Here is a 22,727-nt window from a genome sequence, read left to right on the forward strand (position 1 = left end):
GTTTTATATATCACGAAATAAGTCAGCTGCCAGCACATGAATATGAAATTAGAGAGGGAGCAGGAGCAAGTTGCGATCGCTAAGTTAATAGATTTTAATCCAGATGGCTGAAGAGCGAAATTCCATTATCCGGCGTCGGAGTTGCCGCAAACCAAGTTACACAGCTTCGCGAAAGCGTAATAAACCACCGTATTGCAGTTAACCTTGATTTACAATAATGCGCGCTGTAACATTAACAACCCCTAATGGTTATACATTGCCTCAATTATATATATGCTTAACGCGTTATCGATTTGCCGCGTCATCGTCCCTTATTGCCGGCAGTATCTATTATCCTCACGTGTTCTTACAAGATACACGGATCGCGTTTGCAAATTGCAATTTGCACGAGATAAGTACGATTAATTTCGGTTTAACTTGTTCAGTCGATGAAACCAGGGAGAAGAATAGTTCGTTCTTTGTACACGATGCAAGATTCTTATTATATGGAGTTCTTAAATATCCTTCGACGAGTAACGATTATTTTTAGAAAGATAGATTTGTTGTACGAAGAATAAAAATAATGTAAAAGAAAGTGTAAAGAGATTTCATTTTTAACTGTTGGAAAATTGTTATTATCGATAAGAATTATTCTTTCAATTTGTTCTTCGAGTGAATCACCTATAAATTCTACTAACTGCCTGTGCATCCACGAGAAAAGTCTCCATATTCATTAGCAGGATAGTGGGTTTTCCCTTCTTTTTTTTTTTCTTTTTTTTTTGAAATTTAATTCCATGCACCATTCATAAACCCAAGAAGAACGGTCATGTACAATGAAGTGTTTATTTTTAGTGGATGCGTACGCGACGCCATTCGGGCATGCGTTTTCATGAATACGTGCCTGAACGGTCGGTCTAGTTGCTCGCAGCATGCCTGCCAGCCCTTCTTTTGTGCCCTTTGCATTTAGGTAACTTTAATTATTCGCCGGCAAGAGTTCCTTACAAGTTTGAATAACTTTATAAGCAACTCGACTACGGAATGCCCGCAACGTGAACCCCTAAGGGCCGGAACCGAGCACCCTGTCCGGAAATGAAAAATTTTTAGAATTACCGTCGCTGCTTTAAACGCCGTAATAAGCGTTCACTGTTAAGAGCAGAGCTGAACATTCATATCGACTATCTAGATACGTGCGTGATTGATTTTTCCTATGTGTACGATAGAACATGGTTTATCTGTACCTGTCGGGAGAAACGGCCATCGCAAATTTTTTCGCTCTCTTTTTTTTCTCTTCGTATACCGGGCCGACATAGATAATCTGATGTAAAATACATCCTTCGTACCCGCATGCATAAAACGCAATTAGGAAACGGCCAGTCAATGATGCTGTTTAATTGCTCGCGTTTCCACTGGGCGATAATCGCGGTATCACGGAACGCGGATAAGGGGACGCAAATGAGAGAGAATGGACTTTCATATAATTGTGCCGATATATGCAATAATTCGACCGTGAAATAAACGTTGTGTATCACGCGTCGGTGAAGATGCGTCCTTCCTACGGTGTCCCGTGCACCCGTGCCCCCATTGACGAATAATTTTGTCATGGTACGCGTCCCGTGGGTGGTCTCCTTTTTTGACGGCCTTGGTTGTTACAATCTTTCACGTCATTTGGAAAAGATAAAATTCATTAGCGAATTACTATAATATCTTATATTATATTATAAACGATTAATATCGAAACGTACGTTTGTTGCTAATTACATCGTAACAATGCGATGACAAAATGATCGGGCGAGATTAAAATTCAACAGCTTGCAAACGGTTCCCTGCATGTTTTAAATATAAATGCACGTATAAAATATTTATTCGATCTTTTAACACGACGGAACGTAGGAATCTAAGTTGCTACGCGATCTTTTACAGACACTGGTAGAGATTCGCCTCCAGAACCAGCACCACCGGAAGTACCACCGCGTGGTCCATCTCTGCATGCGACTCACACGCTACGCACGCAACAAAATCGAAATGGTTGTCCACCGAATGCCACGGGAAACTTCGTGCCAACCGAACAGATGCAGTCGGAGAAGTATTCGGGTAAGTGTCCGATTGCATGTCGTATTTCAATCGTATCGACAATTTTCCTTTGAATTGTCCACGCGTCCTGTAATATCACGTTCAAACTTCACAAAAGGTTAAAGGTTATCCGCGTCTATAGATAGAACCTTTTTCAACTTTGCTACTCATACTGTTTCGTAGGAACTGATGGAATTTCTAATATATATTTTTCATACGATACTAACCAGACATTTAGCTGACTTACAAACGTGAGAGTGTACGTCAAGCATAAAGGAACATTCAGTATGGCAATATCGTATAGTGAACAACCCTTTCGTCTGTGTTCACGCACGTCGATCGCTGACGCATCAGATTAACATTCTACGCGATTACTCGGAATTAATTAGGGAACGGCTGACAAAGTGCACGCGTCGGCAGCGTTCCTCGTTATTTCCGCGGCCCTTCGTGCTTTATTGAATCCTCGAAGATACATTGCCAATGCAGCCCGTTAGTTATGAAAGTTTGAGAAAGATAAAATCTCCGGACGAGCCGGCAGGAAGCCGAGCAGTTCGTCTGTTCGTGTTCGAACGAACGGAGGGGCTTGAATGAATTTATTAAAACTGATTACTATTTAATTCGTCATCCGCGAACGAGAAAACGGATCGCTGGAAAATGTCGTGAAAATAACTTCCAGTAAGATGGAATGGTGTCTGGAGTTTCTTAAGGATTGTTTTATGAATGAACGTGAACATGAATCTTTAATGATTTTTTTCGAAAAAAGCTTTGAGGTTCGCGAATTTCATTGATATCTCATCGTTTAAGATTATTTTCACATCGCGATCAACATTGTTTAACCTGCGTTAAAGGTAGACGTGTTAACATGTCAAAAAATATTAACGTATGCGATTATACACGCTAATATCTGATCTTAGAACTATTTTACAACTATTAGAACTTAGAACACATCTTTTTACTTACTTCTACATTCTTTTTAGTCTTTCTTTCTTGCCCGCGTATTAGTTAAAATAATCTAGAGCTACCGCAGCTATATACCATAGCGTTAACCATAGTTATATGTACATATAATCTTATCTTAAACTGCTTGAACTTATCAACAAAGGCCACAATGTAACTCCAAAATTATAGCAGCTCCGGCCCATCCAATTCCTTCGATATCAAATATGTACTTCACCAATATTACTACAGTAGCTGCGCCGATATTCATGGAAGAAAGGCCGGTTATTGTTCGTACTGACCCTATTATCCGGCAAAGCGTATCATCGGCTGGCCGGAAAATTCGCGGAGGAGGATTCAGGCGTCCCGCCAGCTCCAGATAATGCGGTTCAGTTTTCAACGAGGAGTGTTTAATTTCGGCGCGCGCCCTCTCTGTCCCGGTTATGTAGATGCGAGGTCGCGGGTACGCTGGAAATCTGTTTAAACTAATGGCGAGTAGTCCCGGGGATTTTGCATTAACGCCCCCGTTAATTCATTGTAAATATACTCGGTGTGTATTCGTTTCTCTATATTTCTATGTACATACACCATTAGTATATTGCTCGGCGACTAAACATCGTTTGTACCGCCCATAACAGCACTCCCCGCCACAGCCTTCTTTTCACCGAATATTCGACGTAACACACGTGCACGTCGAGCACTCGCCAGTGCAGCTACACCCCCGCCTCTACGCTATGTTATATGCGCGATTTACATACTACCGCGTTCGATTCACGTTTACCGATGCTATAAACACTTCTACGATAATAGGGACGCGGTATTAACCAGCGTGGTTATCGCCGGTCATTAATCATCCGACGTTGCCTGGAGACGATATTTTCGAGTGTTCGACCGTGTTACAACGTGTTTTCGGGACACACGACGAACATCGTCATATACAGCCGATCGAGTTCCGATATTCCGCATCGTAGCTCTCTTCAATGCTTTCGTATTCGCTAGAATGTTACTCCTGGATGAGATTCGATGTTTATCTTGACAAGTTGTCTTTATTCTTGGTATGTGGTTCGGTGTTTGATATGTAGATTGGTTTGGTTATGAGAAGATAATGTAAAAACGGCAGAGATAAAGCGACGAATCCATGAACTAGTACTAGCTGTTGTTTTCACTAACGTGCAGAGACACAATAAAATTTTTTCCAACTTTTTCATTCTACGGAAATATGAATTTTTCTTTGTTTAAAATAGTAGTAGGCGTAGCTAATTAATTAACTGACTAACTAGGAAACGATCCAACAAACATTAACGAGGCTTCTAATAATTTTCAACCACCATGGACGAAGGATTTATTATCGTCATGTTCCTTGTTTCGCTTGATACCGACTCCACGTTCATTATCCGCGATTTTCTATGCACACAGCCGGGTAAATGTTTATATATTTTTGCCCACGACTTTACCGCTTTGAAAATTGATTAAAAGTCCCTAAAAATATACACAAAGATATTACGAATTTATTAAGATCGCTCGATGTTTGATTTAATAATATTACAGGACGCATCCCCACGCCACTTGCAAATCATAATATTTAATTTAATAATATTGTTCGATGCGTCCACTCGTAGCTCGAGAATTAAACCTTCTCTGGAGCTATAGCCGCCATATTGCTTGCAAATTGTTTTCCGTCTTTTTGAACGTGGTGTTATTTCAATTAAAAATTTCTATCGGCCAATGCATCTCACAGTTGAAACTATGCACCGACGGAATGCCAATTTTATACGAACCGTTTCGTTTAATAATGTTCAAAATGTGTTTTTTCTACGGTACAGGCATTCGCCGATTTCACCGTATTGCTTGCGTCCAGTATTTAATTCGTGTACCTGGGATTTCTGTGTCGGTTTACCTTCAATATTTATCGTTCCGATGTGTAGGTGATTTTTCATTTTCCGTAAATAACGCAGCCGCGTTTTCATTAGCTTATTTCCTACAGCTGTGTATTAATAATTTTTGAGAATTTTTTTCTCATATTTTCAGAGTGCTTAATTATGAATTTATTGGAAGATACAATAATGTGTACTAACATTTGGTAATTTTTATATCGTTTCGCATTGTTTTGCTGTATAAATTCAGCTTTACCAAATATTAATGGTACTTTAATTATATATGGTGATCAATTTATGTGGCTCATAAATCTATCATTTATAAATCACGAGTCACATTTCGGAAACTATATCGATGATAAAAATTTTATTTCGGAGTCTTAACCACTTCGAACATATTATCCTATGAAATGATAAGATATCACAAGATTCATTCTTTCAGACGAGTAATAAACATTTAAAGAATAGTTCAAGATCAGCAAATTCTGTAAATCTCCATATATATATACTCTTCAAATATCCGTGAATCCATGAATATCTTCCACTTCCTTCAACCGAAAATGGAAAACCAACACCGTTGGAAAAACAGGCCATAAAAGAGATTATGAGCTGTAGTGGTAACCGCGCGGCGTTTAACCGAACGCGATTGTTTCCGGTCGCCGCCGGTACGAAGCAATACAAAACGATTGGCTGGGTTCTATGTGTATTTTCCTAGGATCACCCGAATTTTACGGGCTACGTTTCACTAGTTTGTGTATCGTTTGCGCTGGCTCGCGATTCGCTATGTTTACACGCGAATTTATAGTAATGCATTCTCGGTAAGCCGTATCGCTTTAACGGACCGCGAAGCTTCATTGAATACCTGTGATCATCCCACCCGTGCGGCAAAAAATCGATACGTTTATTGTCGACCTTGTTCCAATTTTTATGCCCCTTAAGTGGCGGAAAAGTACAAAACAACCGGGCTTCGTGGTTCGAGCGACGCGTCATTATCGCAGCCTTTCGTTGGCCTTCGATGAAGCATAAAGCGCAAACGATTTTGCTTTTTTCTTTTGCTTTTAGACAAACCTTCGTTAAATTTGCCTCTGTGATGTGGATTTAGAATACGAGGCGAAGCACGTAGATTTATGGGTCAGTGTTTCTTTTCGTTCGTAGTGCAGGAACATTTAATTGTGTATCGTTTCTTTTGTTCTTGGTTCGGTTATATATATTAATCATTTTGTAAAAATATATAAAGAATCTACCTTAACAAAAAAAAAGACAGAAAATAAATGTCATTCCGTTCCACGATCTTACCGAGCAAAGCAATCGTAATGAAAAGATTACGTTTCACCGAATTGCAGTCAGTCGACACGATAAACTGCAAACTTGCAACTCCATCGAGGTCCATCTAACTCAGAAGAAAACGTCTGATAACCCAGCTCGAGGCTCGAGCAAAATCGAAATGAAACGAGTGGCATCAAAGAATCTCATAATGCCGGCTGACTAAAATTGAAAAGTAATCGTTATCACGGCGCGTTGAGTGCATCGATAAAGTGCGAATATGGATGGCGTTGACGGCGCGCAATGGCGACCGAAAAATCGCCGTGTTTTCCGGCTAATGCCGCGCATTACGAGGCAGTAACTAACTGACGCTACTACCGCGATATACGTATATACAGTATATGCCCGGAGGCAATTCTTGCGTGGACAATAAAGCGACACTCCCCTCGAATCAACCAGTCGTTCTCTCCTCGTCGCACTCTCACCGTTTTCCGACCAATAATCAGCTTCAGCGTCCAGCGTACGTCGAATTATACACGCGCTAGGTAATTTTTACTGTTTTTTACGAGCCGACCAACGACGCGACAATAACGTCGAAATCCTTTTCACGCACGGTACGCGTGCATCGAATGTCAACGAGCGCTTTCTAACGGCCCTGCTCTATCCGACGCTGCCTATGTATTGCACTTTTGCCGCGCCAGTTAAGCGGCGTTTATTGCACGATCAACGCAACAATCCGTGCCAACTGCCTGGTCCGTGTTTAACCCTCTACCACCGCTGCTATATCCTCTCTGTGATGCATAGTAGATCGCGACCGATGGCGTTAGTGATATTTGGTATATGCTATGGCATTGGTATGGGCCATGATCAAGCTTCTTTGACGACTCGGCCGATTTGTTTTTGGGGATTAGTACGTTTTATGTGTAGATTCGTGTGGGTTGGTGTGAATTTCGGTGCTTGCGGCAGGCAATCTATGTAGATTTATCAGATTGGAATATTATATGTGGGGGATAGATTTTGCATAAGCTGTTTATAAAGACAATAAACGGTTTTCGAGTTATAATGAATTATTGCTACACTTTGTCCACTATTTCGTTTCTGGATCATTTAACAATATACTTGCAAATATTTGTCCGGTTAGATTTTAATTTGTGGGAACGTTTCAACATGTAGAAATGCGAGCACATTATTTACATGTGTGGTTTTATGATTAGTTATCAATATGCTTTTTATCCAAAAATGAGACTCTTTCGGTGTTTAAATATATTTAAATGCGCGTAGAAAGCTGTTTAAATTGTTCATATTCACGATGAATCTAGTATATCGCGAATAATAAACCACAAATTTAAGACGAACTCGTATATTCGTCCGCAGAGTAGAGCGGAAGAAACGAAAGTAAAAAGTAATGCGCGAATAATTTACTGTGACATGGAAATGGTCGCGGTAAAAACTCAGTATATAATTCTGGATGCGGTTTTCTCTATTTTCCGAATAAAAGCCCGTAAAGACGCGACCGGTACCGAGCGGTTCGCACGCGAGACGGTATCGCGGCGTTCCCGAAGGTGCAACAATAATTATTTCTAATTTCGAGTTATGCAAAAATACGTAAAGCTTAAGTACCGCAGATAATAATATCCGTTTCAGTGTAGACACTCTCGTGGGTACGGTGAATTTTGTCTCGCGGAACCAGGCGACCGCTAACCCTACACCACTGGGTCATTTCGGTCGAAACGACGGCCGACTATGCGTGGAAAATATGCATCGTTACTTTTCTTCGTGAACGACGAATCGTGGGAGTAATTCAAGTCCTGCGTATAATCCAAAGCTACGTATCGCACCTCAGATTTATTCTATAGGAGAAATAATTTTTTAATTGACGTTATCTTCAAGCGTAGTATTTTAATAACCAGATTCCAACAATAAGTTATTCGAAGATCGAAACTGAAACTATATATCCTTTCAGTGTATACGCGTATACTGTATACTAGGCTCCCAACTTAAAACATCAGCCATCACCGCAATGAAAGAGAGAATCGCGCATATGTAGAGGACTAGTAGAGGATTGTAATATAGAATAACGAGAATTTGCTGTTGCAACCCGTCAAATATATTTAAAATAATTAAATAAATGAATAGATATAAATAATGTCGAGTTGCGTCTCCAATAAGGCAAACCACACCGTGATGTTTGAGGTTGCAGAGGAGGCATACTGATCGTTATATTAGCTGTAGTTTTGCTATCTTCGTTAGTGTTTGCCATCTCTTCGTTCACTTATCACATCGAGGCCACCAATTTGTAGAGGATGGTTGGTCGTGAGATTTATTAGACGAGATTGCTCGTCGTTGAAACCGTCGAGTATATTTAAAAATAATTAAATAAATTAATATACAGACAATATTCGCTCGTACAGTGTATAAGTCGTAAAATAGGATCGCTGATAAATACTCGATAGATACTCGTAGATACTGATTAATAACTGATAGATAACTGATCGACAAATCATGTGCCGCTACACATACAACTGAAGCCAAGAATCACCGAACACAACACATACATACACAGAAGCGAATCGTTGCGTCGCTGGCACCCTCCTTTTTCCTTCTATTTATTTTCCAAAAGCATAAATATCATCGGATCCAACGAGATTGGTTATTAGGTTCTGCGAGTAGCACACTACATTATTTCGAGCGGCGTTTCGCGAACTCGTAGCCCTTGAGTCGGCTTTTCAAAGGGCTGCCTTAATCGCTTCGAGTTCCGTGGTTCCTCTGTGCATGCTCGTCGCGGGTAAGGGCGAATTCGATCCGCAAGCTCCAGAGAGAGAGAGAGAAAGAGAGGGAGGGAAAGACAGAGAGAGAAAGAGAGAGAGAGAGAGAACTGTTTACCCACGGAAAACTGACGAATGTTTGCCTTCTTCTGGTTACCCCGGACGGAAGTACCAATGCGCCTGGCCGCTGCCACAACAAAGTGCACGGAAATTCGATTAATGCGATCCAGGAACACGCGTTAAATTCGAAATACTCGGTTAGCGAGCGGAATTCACCGAATCTTCGCGATGGACGTGGTTGTTGCTTGCATTTTTGAAAATCTTAAAGAGTTTAATGCAATTTCGCGGATTTAATGGGAAGTGCTTCGAAGTTTTGAAAGCTTCCGCAAGATCCTGGAAGTTTTGTGACGTTGCAATTTCTTCTAGCTTGCAGAAAAATTAGTTTTCGCATCGAGTAAAGGATTGATTAACTGTGCTGCAGTATTAAGGATCAGTGAAGATTAGGTTGGATGGTTTTCGGATAAAATTTTCGGATTGTTATTTTTATCAAAATTCGTCGGTTAATAGTAGATTCAAAGGAATGAATTATTCGCCTGCTACTTAATTTCTATCATAGGAGGTTGGTTATTGATTTTTTCATCTTTTTCGATTCTCATTATTCGTTATTTATTAGAATTCACTTGAAGATAAGATTAAAACCAAAGTGTGACATTCTGATTCATCATAGCATTTCCCAAGTCTTAAACGAACTTCGAGCTTCACTTTCGCAATTAATCCCTCCTGTGACTGATGACACAGTGCTACGTCTTTTAGTTTGTAAAAGTTGAAACTTGTTGACGTGCTATCCAGCCGCTTCACAAGTTAGACTATGACGTAGCGCTAGATTTCCCGTCCGTCATACATTTTGTTCTAGACGTCTGCGAAAAAAGGACATCTAATATGTTAATATCCTTGTGCGCGTGTATGCGAATAACTAACCCCTACGTTTTTCCGTAATATCCTAGCCCAGCTGCATTGATAGATAAGAATAATTTTAAACACCTCCCCTTTCTCGTACAGAATATTATTCAAATTTTTTAATAATAATAGCGATCAAATATGTGCTGTGATTTTTAATATGTTGTTGACAATAAGCTACAAGAAATCGAATTTTCTGTTTGTTAAAAGAAGGTCTTTCATTTATGACATTAAAAAAAAAAAAAATGTAGAGAAATGTATACTTTGAATTTACGGCTACCATAAAAATAATAATACATAAAAATAATAATAGATCTTGGTTTTATCCAAATACACAATTTTTCTCTGGTTTCTTCCAACAGGTTTTTATTTTTTATTATTACATTTTATACTTATGTTATTACTTCTATGTATTACATTGTTGCACACATATTATTAAAGCTTGTTTTTCTTTGTTATTATTTTCGTTTGCTCATCCACCAACTTACTAGTTATTTTATTAGTGATTCCCATATAGTATATACTCTGTGCATATAAATATGAAAGTATAAAGTCACTTAGTTTCCTCGCTTTTTCTTACGAATTCACTAACCAATTTCATGCCTATCTTACATTTCACAACGTTGCGTTACAAGCTCGTAAAATATAAATTATTCAATGCTTTCGTTTAATCTCCATCTGGTAATTATACTCGCTGGCTTCCCTTAAGTAATAAGAAACAGTGTCTCGCGTATAAAACGTGCACTATCGATTAAAGACCAAAGGAAGCATTTTAATACCCGCCATTTATTATCCAACTAGAACGATATACCACAAAGATTATAGTTAGCCACACCAGTTCCGCGTTGATCTTAAAAATTCTCGCCCATGGAAAAGAAATTTTGATCCGAGAAAACCTCGTCCAACGACGTCCAATCTCATCTGGTATTGTTAACGATGCTGGGGTACTGTTGCGTATCGTGCACGCACCTTCTTAATAAACGTTAATTAGAAGCTTTATGATTAACTCAAATAGAAAGTATCACGACGAGGTTGGAATATCATCAAGTTTAAGATCATGTTCATCCTCTTGAGATGTGTTACAAATTCTCTTTGGTTCTATGGAATCTTCTAAAATAATTTTACGAAGGTAGAAATCCTTTTAATCTTTCAACGTTCTTTCAAGGTAATATAATTTTGCCATAAAAAAAAAATATAATCTTTTGTCAATTTTATACTTCATAAAAATATTTCTCTCATATTTTTCGTTGTATTTATTTGTTTTGGTTTTGTGACGTTTATTGAACAACGTGTTGCATGAAATATGATATTACGCAGATAAATCATAAAGAAATGAAGACAATAGAATAATGTTTTGAATTTGATTATCGAGGTGTGTTACAGAATCCGGAATTCCTTACTAATGTCGATTAAGCTACGTTTACATTAGGCAACTGAAGTCGATCAGCCTCGATTGTTTGAAAATCGCCCGTGCGAACCGAATCTCAATCAAATATACAGAACACAATTTCCATGTTTATTTTACCAATTCTCGCCACTTTTTTTTGTGTTTTTAATTCCTTTTTCGCCAATTCCCCAGGTTTATCAAAACATTATTTACAATATTCATCGAACCAAACGAGTCGCAAAAAAAAAAAGAGAGGGAGAAAAAGGGAAAAAAGAGTGTTACGTCCATCTATCGAATTAGGAACCACGGTGTCCCGATTCGTAGCCAATATTCGTGCCTGCGCGAAATTCGTCAACAGATTTTCAAATGGTCCGTGCATGGTGTCCCCGGGAAAGAGCTCGCGTTCGACAGAATTGTATTTTTTTTCACCGCGTTTTCGCGAATCGATACGCCAAACGCTCTACTATCAAACCCACCAAAACACTCAAACACGACAAATCTCAGTCAACGTCCAGCTCCTTTGATCTCTTGGACTATCGCCAATAAATACAAACTTCTATGAGCTTAATAAGTTAGACTACCCAAGTAATCTTTAACTTCAATTTAACGTACTGTCCGATTAAATAAACTCTGTTCCATTGATAAACCCATTTAATGAAAACTCACAAATAACGAACAGAATCAAAGAACTCCTATTATGAAAAATGCACTTATATGAATTGTTCGCGTGTCAACAAATTTAAATAAATGCAGTTCTGTTATAGGGACTAGTATCGTTTATCTGGCGATACAGGCTTTCTTCCATAGGATATCCAATATACATCTAAACGTACTGAACCTTACATTTGTCTACCTTGGCGAGCTCCTGCCTATTCCAAAAACAGTTGCCTCCGCCACATCTATCCACGCAAGTCCACCCAGAAATCGGCCACAGTCTGATGGTCCACCCGATATTCATAACTCACGTGGCGAATTGATACGTCGAAAACAAGCGGTCCGATAACAGTGGCGCGTTTCAGGAATACCTGTCCGCGGGTCTAACAGGCCGTTGCGACTCGCGTGATGCGTAACCTCCTATAAATCCTGGCCAACCTCCTTCCATCTCTGTCTTTTCCTTCGCCACTTGCTTCTTTCATCGTCTATATGTACGTGTGTTCCGTATCCGTAACGTCGGTTTTTCACCCCTCTGTCCACGATTCCAACGGACTCCCTTCGGGCGACCCTCGTAGTAGCAAACGTTTCCGCGGCGGCTGGCATAACTCAAACTGTCCTCGCCGTGGCGGCCGACTCGGTGTGGATTTAACGCGAGATCTTATCGCGGGGACAACAATAGCACCGGCGGTTGGCTCGCGGCACGCTGAAACACTTGTCGTCGGGAAATTTATAAGACGTCCGCGACACGCCGTGCCAGCCTGTTACGAAGCTTCGATGCCATGCCGTACCGCACTGGCATAAAGCATCCTCTCGGCTACCAGACGTCGCCATGCTCGCGCCATGGGAATTCCCCGACGTCCGCTCCATTGGGAATTAACCTCTTGCGTGACCGATCGAGCTCGAGGAATTGTCCAAAAAAGATTTATTTCTCTTTGTTTCGTTTTTTAAGCTGTGCTTGTTTTATTCCGCGGTAAAAGAAATGCGTAGTGATTTTTAGTGGAAAACGTAAAGGAACGCACTAAGAAGTGGAGAACATTAAAAATTGAGACTTTTCTTTTAGACCGACATGATTCACGCGTTATGTTCTATTTAATTCTGAAATACTTCGTGGACTTGTTATATCACGTTTCTCTATAAATGTTATGATCTCCTGAAGATTTGCATTTTTACGGTGTGATATTACACTTTATCTCCCAGGAGATCCCTTACCCAATGAATTATTAAGTTCAAGATATTGGCAAACCGGATGACGAGCTAACTCCTACTTCCCAGTTAACGGGTTACATCGTTAATGGCGCATCCGTTCGATTATACAGGCAAAGCAGTTTCCGCTTGTCTCGAGTACGAGAATTTCTGATTACATGTCCGAATAATCGGTAGTCAGCGAATCAACATCCGTATAATTGGAAGTCCAAGTAATCAGTATTTGGACGACTGATATCTGTCGAGTCTATTGTACGTTGGAAATATTATTCGAACGAATCAGAAAATTCTATATTTAGTTGTAAAGAATAAATAGAATATAGAAGGAATAGATAAGTATAATACATTTTTAAGTAGCGATCTCGATGCTTTGACGCTCGTAGTCAGGCCCGTCTGACTAGTTACTGGCGTATTCTACTTCGAATTCTCTTTGTAGTACTGTTCTGTACTAGATTCGCCCATATGAAATATCCTTCCTCGAAAATTTGTATCATGATACTTACAAAGATTTGTATCACATTATCAACAGATAATGATTGAGGTGGAAACGCTTGAAAGTAACGATACAAACTCACCGCGATAACCAGCCAAATAAACGATAAAGTCGAGAACGGTTATACGAATTCGTTAGTTGGAAATAACGGAACCGTTTCCGAGGTAAGATTAAATTTAATTAGAGTAGAATGTGCGGAGTGCATTTCAGTGACGAAAACAGAGCAAAGGAACGTAAAACGAAAAAACAGCGGACGAAATAAAAAAAGAAAGTGGTGGGGGGAAAAAAGAAAATGGAGCACAGCTCGTCGGAAGAAGCAGTAGCGGATAGGGCTTAGAGAGGGAGAAAAAGGGGGTGGGAGTAGGAAGAAGGGGAAAAAACGAAACGAACGGCGAAAAATTTCATTACATTTTCCAGCACGTGAAAATTAAAATTTTTTAATTGGCTTTACCATCCTCCAATTCCGTCGGACCGACTGCGAAGATGCTCTAATTAGATGATTATAATTAACGAAATACTCCCACCTTTACTACAATCCCAGACGCTTCGTGAATAACGTGCGTTCCATCATGGATTTCTTATCTTGTGATATCGAGTCACAGTTGTACCATAAAATAGGGAATATATTCAGGGCGAATCCTCATTTTAATTTGAAATTCTTTTCTGTACGTAAATTCAGTTCGACCAATAGAACCATGTAATATATAATGTCACGGTAATTTCTGTTAGCAGAAGCGAAATTAAAATGAAGTCTCACTGACGCTAGTTTTCTGGCTTTATAATTTACTGAAGAGATAATTAAATTCAATATTTTCAGTTTAGATAAACAACTCTGTCTAATGGAAAGAGCTGTACCTTGGAAATTATTCGAATAATTATAGATTTCCGATATAATTTCTAATTTTTTGATATATTAATCGATATTACGAATTATAAAACGTACCAACAGAGTAACTTCATATCGGATACACGATTAACGGCAACGATTATCGAATTCATGGATCGAGGCTTAGGATCTGGTGAAAAATATCGCGGCACCGGAAACAGCCGCTTTTCGACCGAAAAGCAATTTTCAGCTTAAAGGCTTCCGTGGTTTTTACGACGTCGATATATTTTTTCCAATAATATCCGCGGTCTCTGGGACGATCCACGGCTTCGAATCAGGCAGGGATGGCGAAAATATCGAGCGAGGGAAAGAGAGGAGAAACGAGATAGGATAGTTTACAATCAAAATCCAGCCGGCGAAGCAGACGCTTAAGTAGTCTCTCCCATCTTGCGCCGGCAAAAGTGAGATTCAATTTCCGTGAGCTAGGGACGTTTTTTCCCTGGTAATACTGAGTTCCCAGTGTCACACTATTGCCAAATTTAAACGGCCCTTGAAAAGTTGTGACCAGGGGAATCACCGCGGCACATCTTGTAGCGCGAGATTTAAATATATCGTCGTTTAAACCTTAGCATACCAAGAGAAAACCGTTTAGGGACTTTAACATAAAATTTTTCAATTGGAATTAGATTGATTCTATGGATACGTAGTTGGTAATTTACAAGCATATGTAACTTTCACAACGTCATGTTTATGATAAATAATATAAAGAAATATTTGAAAATTATAGAGAATATTTCTTTAGATAATTAAAAAAACATTAGAATATGTTGGAAAAGATCCAAGTATTTCTCAGATACCTATATCAAGTTAATAACGTATTAAATGCTTATTACAGAACGCGAACAATATGGCAAGATAAACGAATATTTATATTATCACTTCCGTTCAAAATTCCAAGTCCTCCCAACTTTTTCCATTTCCCTTTCTACTTCCATTAAATCTGGGTTTCCTGTCTGGCTATTTTGCTACGTATCTCCCGGCCCTTTGCATATTCATTGTATCGAATAAATACCATCTAACGTTTTTGCGGCGATATTAGCTTGTTAATAAACGGAAGCTCGAGAGACCGCCGCATCCGCGCCAGGCTCCTGCGTTGTCCTCGTTGATCGATATTCTAAAGAACAGATTTTCGTATAATCGGAATTCCGGATAAGCTTGTTCCGATAATCGATGGTTCACGATCTAATACATCATCGATGTAGATACTAACGTCAGGGCATGCAACCTTTTACCTCACATGTGAAATCTTCGTTCTACCAGTGCCTCTTCCAAAAATAAAAAAGATATCGCTACCATAGATACCATAACGATGGAAGTCTGTCTTCAAAAGATTACTTTTCTATAATAATATTTATAAACGATGTAACTACTATATTTATTTATATAACAAGATTATAACATAATCTTATGTATAACATATAACACGAAGTTCATCAAATATTGTATTAGGACAATTTTCTGAACTAATAAACCTACAGAATTACGAACGAACGATCGTCATCGCGTAAATCAAATTACCTTAGCATTTACGAAAATCTCTTGGCGAGTAACGCTCCTAGGAGCGTCTGTAAATCGTGGTAATTCTTATCAGCATTTTCGTAAGTTCCGGTATATTTTAATGGGCGAAGGAACTTGAAGGGGAACGAGGCTTTCACGTAGGACTGAAGAATATACGAGACAACGGCGCGGACGCGGCAAGAAATTGTTTGTCATGTAATTAATTTGAGATTAGGACTGAGGGAGAGCGGACAAAAGCAGGAAAACGGTTGGGTCGACCAGATATTTATCCTCTCCGAGGGAGCGCCTAAGCTTTTCAGAATCGAGGAATGCGGTTATCTTCGAAATGCTTTTACACGCAGCAGCACGTTCTTATCTTTAGTTATTACTATAATTCAAAGCTTTTTACGAGAATTGCTACATTGTCGTTATTATTTTACTTTGGAAATTAAAGACTAGCTCCATTTAATTTTCAATAAAATTCGCTAAAATCCAAAGCTTATAGAGAATTGATATACAAAAAGAAAAAAAGACGATAATGTAATTCTAATTCCATTTCAACTGCAACAATGATAAATTGAACAGCTCGTAATAAAATAAAAATAGCGTAACGATTCGTTCGATGGCTGACAAATAAACAGTACTTTTTCGCGAATTCAGAAACGACGCTGGATCGATCCGGTTTCCCTTCTTCCGAACGACGCTAGTTCCACTAAATCTTAGCGTTGTCGCGACTAGAGCAAAGCAGAGTGTGGCACACGGAACCTCGTTACACGAAACACCGGCTTCCGTGGAAATAAGCTTCCAGCTCAAAGAAGTTTAATAAGATAGGACGATTTAATGCGCGCCGCAACAAGTTCACCGTTTCACGGCTTCCATTCGCGTCTGAAGCTCGACCCATTTCGCGCATGGCGTCGATGCTTCCACGAAAATTACGTTTACGAGTTAATACGATATTCGTTTCGCATGAAATTATGTTGATCTTAACCGAGAACACGTCACTTCGTGATTTTTATCATTTCCTACATTTATTATTAAATATCGCCGAAAATGATCCATCATCGTTAATATGCAAGCTACGACAAAACAAGACAAGTCAAATAATTGAAACAAAATGGAACGAGTGAAATGATTTACAAAGTGCAATTGCATCAACGATCGTTTATACATATAGTGTGCAATAGCAATCAAAGATGCAATACAGACGAAAATAGTTTAATATCATAAACTTCTTGTTGCAACTGAATCGACAACGCTATAATGGCTCGATGGTTGCTCGCTCGCTGCCATCGCAAAAAGATTGAAACGCAATTCACCGTACTACAATTATCGTTGATACCGTCGAGAGCGAATCAAATCGTTACAGCAAAACCGATTCAGATACAATATCTATTTTCCATCGAGATAGGCGATCTGATTTCGCGGGGAAAGTAAATTCGGAGCTTACCGTACCTACATTTGCTCGAAGAAGATCGTAACACGTGTATACCTGCGGACACCTTATGTAATGGTATTGCTATCGTGCGACACTTTCTGATATTGCTCTCACCCTTGTGCCGGATATTAGAAGGTAGATCGACGAAGGAACTCGACTTCTTCTGGTTCTTCTACGACCAGTAGTTCCGAAATGTGTTCTTTCTGTAACGCGCCAAAATTAGGTTACGCCACTTCAGAACCATATTGATATTTTTTATGGAATAATTATGACAAAATTTGTAAATAAATTTGTCGGAAGAAATTTTTCAACAGTCATTCGAAATAAGATTAATCCACGAAGTACGAAATAGAATTCATTTGTCGATCTCAACAGTTCTGCCAAGAGAATATCATATCATATAAAAAAAAAAAAGAAAGAAAAAGAAAAAGATTTCACGGTTTGACCAATTTGTAATACCTTGAATTCTACGTCAAGTCAGATATTTATCGTTTTGGTGGCGCGTATTTACAGCATTGTGCAAGCGATTCGGGCGTCTCTCGACGTTGTTCTTAGGGAACTTGTCCGACTCGGCAAACTTAATTCGCATAAACGATTTTATTAAATTCTCTTCTCGAGATTCGCAAACACAGTTATATCGAAAAGTAACTTCCTCTCCGGTTACAGAAACAACGATCAAACTGGAGCTGGTGGTGGGAGAGAACCGAATCATTTACGACTTGAATATTTATGGAGAGACGAAAGTGAAGCGGACATTTTCGACTTAACAACTCATTAATAAGTTTCTTGTTAAACACGGATCGCGGAACTTTCGTTATAATTAATCGAGCGATTTATTTTACGAGTTCTCCTCTTTGGATATTGCAAACAACAATGGCTCAGACTGCAATTTCTTTATCCAATAATTTTCAAAAATAATGCAAATTTTCAAGAGTAGAGAACTTTTCTCTTTTATATTTTTCGTAACTGACATCCTGTAAATTACCATTAGACTGAGGGAGTTTCCCTGTGCATTTATAGGAACATAAAGATACAAAAATACATGGTATACGTGTAACAGTATTGCCAAATTAGTCGTGGAAAATATTTGAACACGAGAGTGGAATAAAAGTGACGTTAGATAAATACGCGCGAAGCACAACATTCATCGATGGATGCAGCGCGAATCTAATAAACTTGATAATATCAGAGAACGGACAAAGCCAGGTTAATACAATTAGTAATGTTCCAGGAAGATTACAGAGCAGTTAACAAGTCTGGCACGATAGGAAGGACCGTTTTAAATAATGATTAGAATGAACTATTATGCGCTTATCGCGGCTTACATAATGTTCTGCTAGTAACGATCATAAGTTGCATGCAAAAGCCAGCGGAATCTCGGAGGTGATGGCGTGACCTCGCAGCGTTATAAATGTGCATTGCGCTCGTTCGACTTCGCATATGTATGCAAATTCGTCCGTGTCTTTATACACGCATACGCTTACAACAACGGAAGTACTTACATGTACACGTTGCTATAAAAAATCCATCTTAAGTTTCGTTTATATAAATATGCTTTTCATGTTTTCTCCGGTGGTTTAAAGTTAGAAAATAGAGAGGGAATGGAGATTGGAGAGTATATCTGAAATAATTAAAAGGTACAAATGTGATAAATTTGCTAATTATATATATTTTAAAACTTGTCCGCACGTTAGTCTTTGAAGCTAGCAAGATAAAATTAATCCGAGTAATCGGTCCTGAAATATAAAATGTAAAAGTAGAATTTCATAAAAAGAACTATATTTAAAATTTAAGCAACTATCAATGATATCACGTGAAACACAAACGATATTTCATCCGTCGATACGTCCGTCCACAGACGTATGAGGCCTGGTGCGTTTTCCTTGGCAACGGCGCAGGCATTCGCAGGACCCTCGTCGTCGCATCGCATCGAAGGGATGGGTCAGATAATCTGTATCGAACGGCCACCGTGCGTCTGCACGTCCCCTCCTGGGCGTAGCCGAATTAATATTCGTTGGCTTATTTCATTTCGCGCCGATCAAGGTGTTGCGTTCTTCAAATTCCCGGCAAATTGTCCCTTCACGCATAGACATTTTCTCGTGGTCTTCGTTGCCGCCGTCCCTTCGCTTCGTCACGACCCTCCTCGTGCTGTCTCCTCGTATTATTTCCGCCACCGAAGATGATATCCATTTTCTGCCTTCAACTTCCACATTGACGGCCGTGACAGAACTATTGGCTAGATAGGACTATAATTAGTAGAAATATTTCGGACATCGATGACTCGTGAAATATGTAATGGAGAAGCGAAGACACGGAAGCTAACGCGGGGCATTCTTTAACTGAATATTGCGTTGAATGAATCTGCTTTCATCGCTCGTTGTTTATTCAACAAAGCCACTTGATACAATCTCAAGGAAACTTTCACTGGAATCGCGTGCATGTAAAGTTTCTCATTCGCCGTCTCACGACGAGATTCAAAGTTTATGCTTTTTAAAAATATCCATAATGCATGCTTCAATGTATAATCTTCATGTCACAGGAATCTCGTTTTTTTGCATGGCAAGAATCTTGCAACTCGACCGCTCCACCGGCTCAGACGGTATAATCCTCGTCCTTCTTTCTCCAGTTTGCACAAGTCGTTCTTAGCATTCTTTCCGGTTTACGACGCGTAACAGCCCTCTTCGTTCACGATTGCCATTTTCCTATTCGTTGGAATTACCAGAGTTGCTATATAGTACATTTCAAATAGATAAAAATTGTATATCTGGATATTACCATACTCCCAACTCCATTAACCGTTTTCCTTTAGAATCCTGGAGAATAAGGAATAAGGAAATAATATGAAACTAACAGTAGGATAATTGTTTCGCTAGTGCGTGCGAATTCGCGAAAGCTCCACTGCACTCGCAAGAATTGATGCAGGCATTACTGTACTCACTAGAATCGCGAATAATCTCGCCGAAATTCCACGAACTGAAAAAGAGGAGCCGTCTTGGATTACTTTCCAGGGCGTCGCGGGCTACGATTAAACTTTCACGCCCGTGAAATCGCGCCGAGGCGATTTCAAGAATGCATAGGCTAATCAGAGAGGCTGTTCTGGTAGTAGAACGATCGTGGAAGTGAAGCAGGACGCAGAAATGTGTATAATAGAATAATACGAAACGTCTGAGTTCAACTTTAAAAAACGTATGGTCAAAGAGGACATAATTTTTATTATTAAAAAGTGAATATAAGGAAATTAAACGTTTAGTGTATGAATGTGGTGAATTGGAACGAGCATTATCACGTAATTAATTTAAGGTTACATTTATGCTGGAAAACGAATGTCAGTGTAATGGCGAATAATGGCGAAAACAAAGGAAACCTTGACGTCCCTTAAAAGATCACAAGAAGGTGTTCACGACAACGCTCTTGCCAACCATTTGCCGTGTAGCCTCCGGTAAATGTCCCGCACATCCGAATTTAATAGCGAGCCGCGCGAAGGAGGGTCGAAGCTATGCATAGCGGATTATTTCGGCGGCTCCTTTGAAACGCTCGCTGTCGAGGCAGGAGTAGGATCTCGGACGAAAGAGGAATTCTTCCTTCTCCCTTTAAGGGAGGCCTGTGGCGCCCTCGACGACGCTAGTTTTCTCATCTAATGAATATTTACGCAGCGACGCGTAAGAAATTTGCTTGCGAAATTTCGGCGCCGGCGTTTAATTTCTCGAAGCGGTCACGCTTCACGACGAACTAAACTCGATAAAATGTCCAATTTTTACTAACAGCATATTGAAATTCTTCGCTTAGACGGTGTCGTTTACTTGGTCGATCGTTTTTCGTTTACTAAACGCATCCGACTCGCGGATGCTCGATCGTCGTGCAAATATTTGCCGAGGAATCCGCACGCAGGACGTTCTCCGACGATCCGAGCGCACCACGCGGAGATTTTCTTAACTATATGGATCAGGTGAATACCAGATGGGAATCCTGATTTCGTGAGATATAGGTTGAGTTTCGCACGATGGAATAGTAAGTAAATAGTTATTAAAAGCGAATTTGGCAATATTTAATGCACGAATATAATCGTTCATCGTTCATTCAATCTTCGTGATCAGTTTGAACGAAGGAAATTATAATTTGCAAAGTTGAAAGAAAACGGAATGGGTAGATCATCTCGTGTCTTCATAGCTAATGTCGATGGAGCTGTGTTGTCACGCGTGAACATCGGCCAATACGGTATGTTTTTCTTTCTCATGACTGCTTATAGAAGCATCCGAGGTTTACTTTACCGGTACGTTCATGCATAATGTTTTGAGAGTTTGAAATTTCAATAGCTATTCACGCACTAATGGGTAGAATGTTGGCTAACTAATAGGTTGAACAGCTGGCTGATTTATAATACAGTAAAATCACTTTCAGATAAGAATAATACATACAGCTTTCGGTAAAGACTTTAACGATACTACCAAGGCTAAATTCCTATCATACACGTTTTCCGAACAGACTCCGTTTCGAAATGTTTCGCGAGCCAAACGTGTCCAAAAGCTAAAATTCCTGGAATACGCAGGCTAGGCAAGTTACACGCCGGTAATTGTAGCTCTGACGAGCGGGGCGTGCGCGTGCATTTAAATTCGCGAATTAAACCGGAAGCCGAGCGTCTCCGCAAACACGAGACATTCGATGTCGGGTTTGCCGGATGTTTGCGCTCCATGGCGGCGGAAAGACGCGAAAACCGGCGAATCTACGCGAAACACGCGACTGTGACTCTCCGCAACTCAGCGATTACCAATTTAAGGACCGGTTCATCCCGTATGGATTTCCTTCTCCTCAAGTAAGTCCAACTATCGACGTGCAAATTCTCAGGAAACTCGCGCATAGGTTACACACTGCGACGACGACGATAATTTCACTGTCTGTGTCACCTTCTGCGGTCGTTTCGACGCCAACGAAATCTAGGCTGTCGACGTTGGGTTACGTTCGAAAATGTAACAGACGGAAATGCGAAATGGCAAACGAGAATATGCTCTTGAGACGCAGACAAAGTTATATAGGTCTACATCCATAACGGTTTTCATTCATGAAAATATTGGAACATTTGTTACGGGAAATTTCGATAAACGTAGTGTATATGTCGGACAGAAATTTTTCAAATGTCACTCGAGTATTAAAAATTATAAATTCGCGTACAAATTATTCTTCTGTTTGTACGTATCTTTCTCTACTTTAGTTTCGGACAAGTAAAACTATCGTTAGAATTCTACTCTCAACAATTATTATTATTATTTCTTTCATACAAATTTTACACGTTAATCCATAATCCTACTGTTAAAATTCAGCTTTGAAACATCG

General features: G+C 39.6%; 1 protein-coding gene across 5 annotated transcripts in view; it reads left to right on the plus strand.

The window, feature by feature from the left end:
• Window positions 1–22,727, plus strand: part of LOC117213690 (teneurin-a) — a 702,857-nt gene that overhangs the window by 311,857 nt on the left and 368,273 nt on the right. For all 5 annotated transcript variants that reach the window (XM_033459237.1, XM_033459239.1, XM_033459241.1 and 2 more), the window contains one exon: window positions 1,900–2,070. In XM_033459237.1, the coding sequence (XP_033315128.1) occupies window positions 1,900–2,070 (171 nt within the window). The remainder of the gene's footprint in view (window positions 1–1,899; window positions 2,071–22,727) is intronic.

The sequence above is a fragment of the Bombus bifarius genome, unplaced genomic scaffold (assembly GCF_011952205.1).
Source record: "Bombus bifarius isolate JDL3187 unplaced genomic scaffold, Bbif_JDL3187 scf7180000009125, whole genome shotgun sequence".
Taxonomy (NCBI): Eukaryota; Metazoa; Arthropoda; class Insecta; order Hymenoptera; family Apidae; genus Bombus; species Bombus bifarius.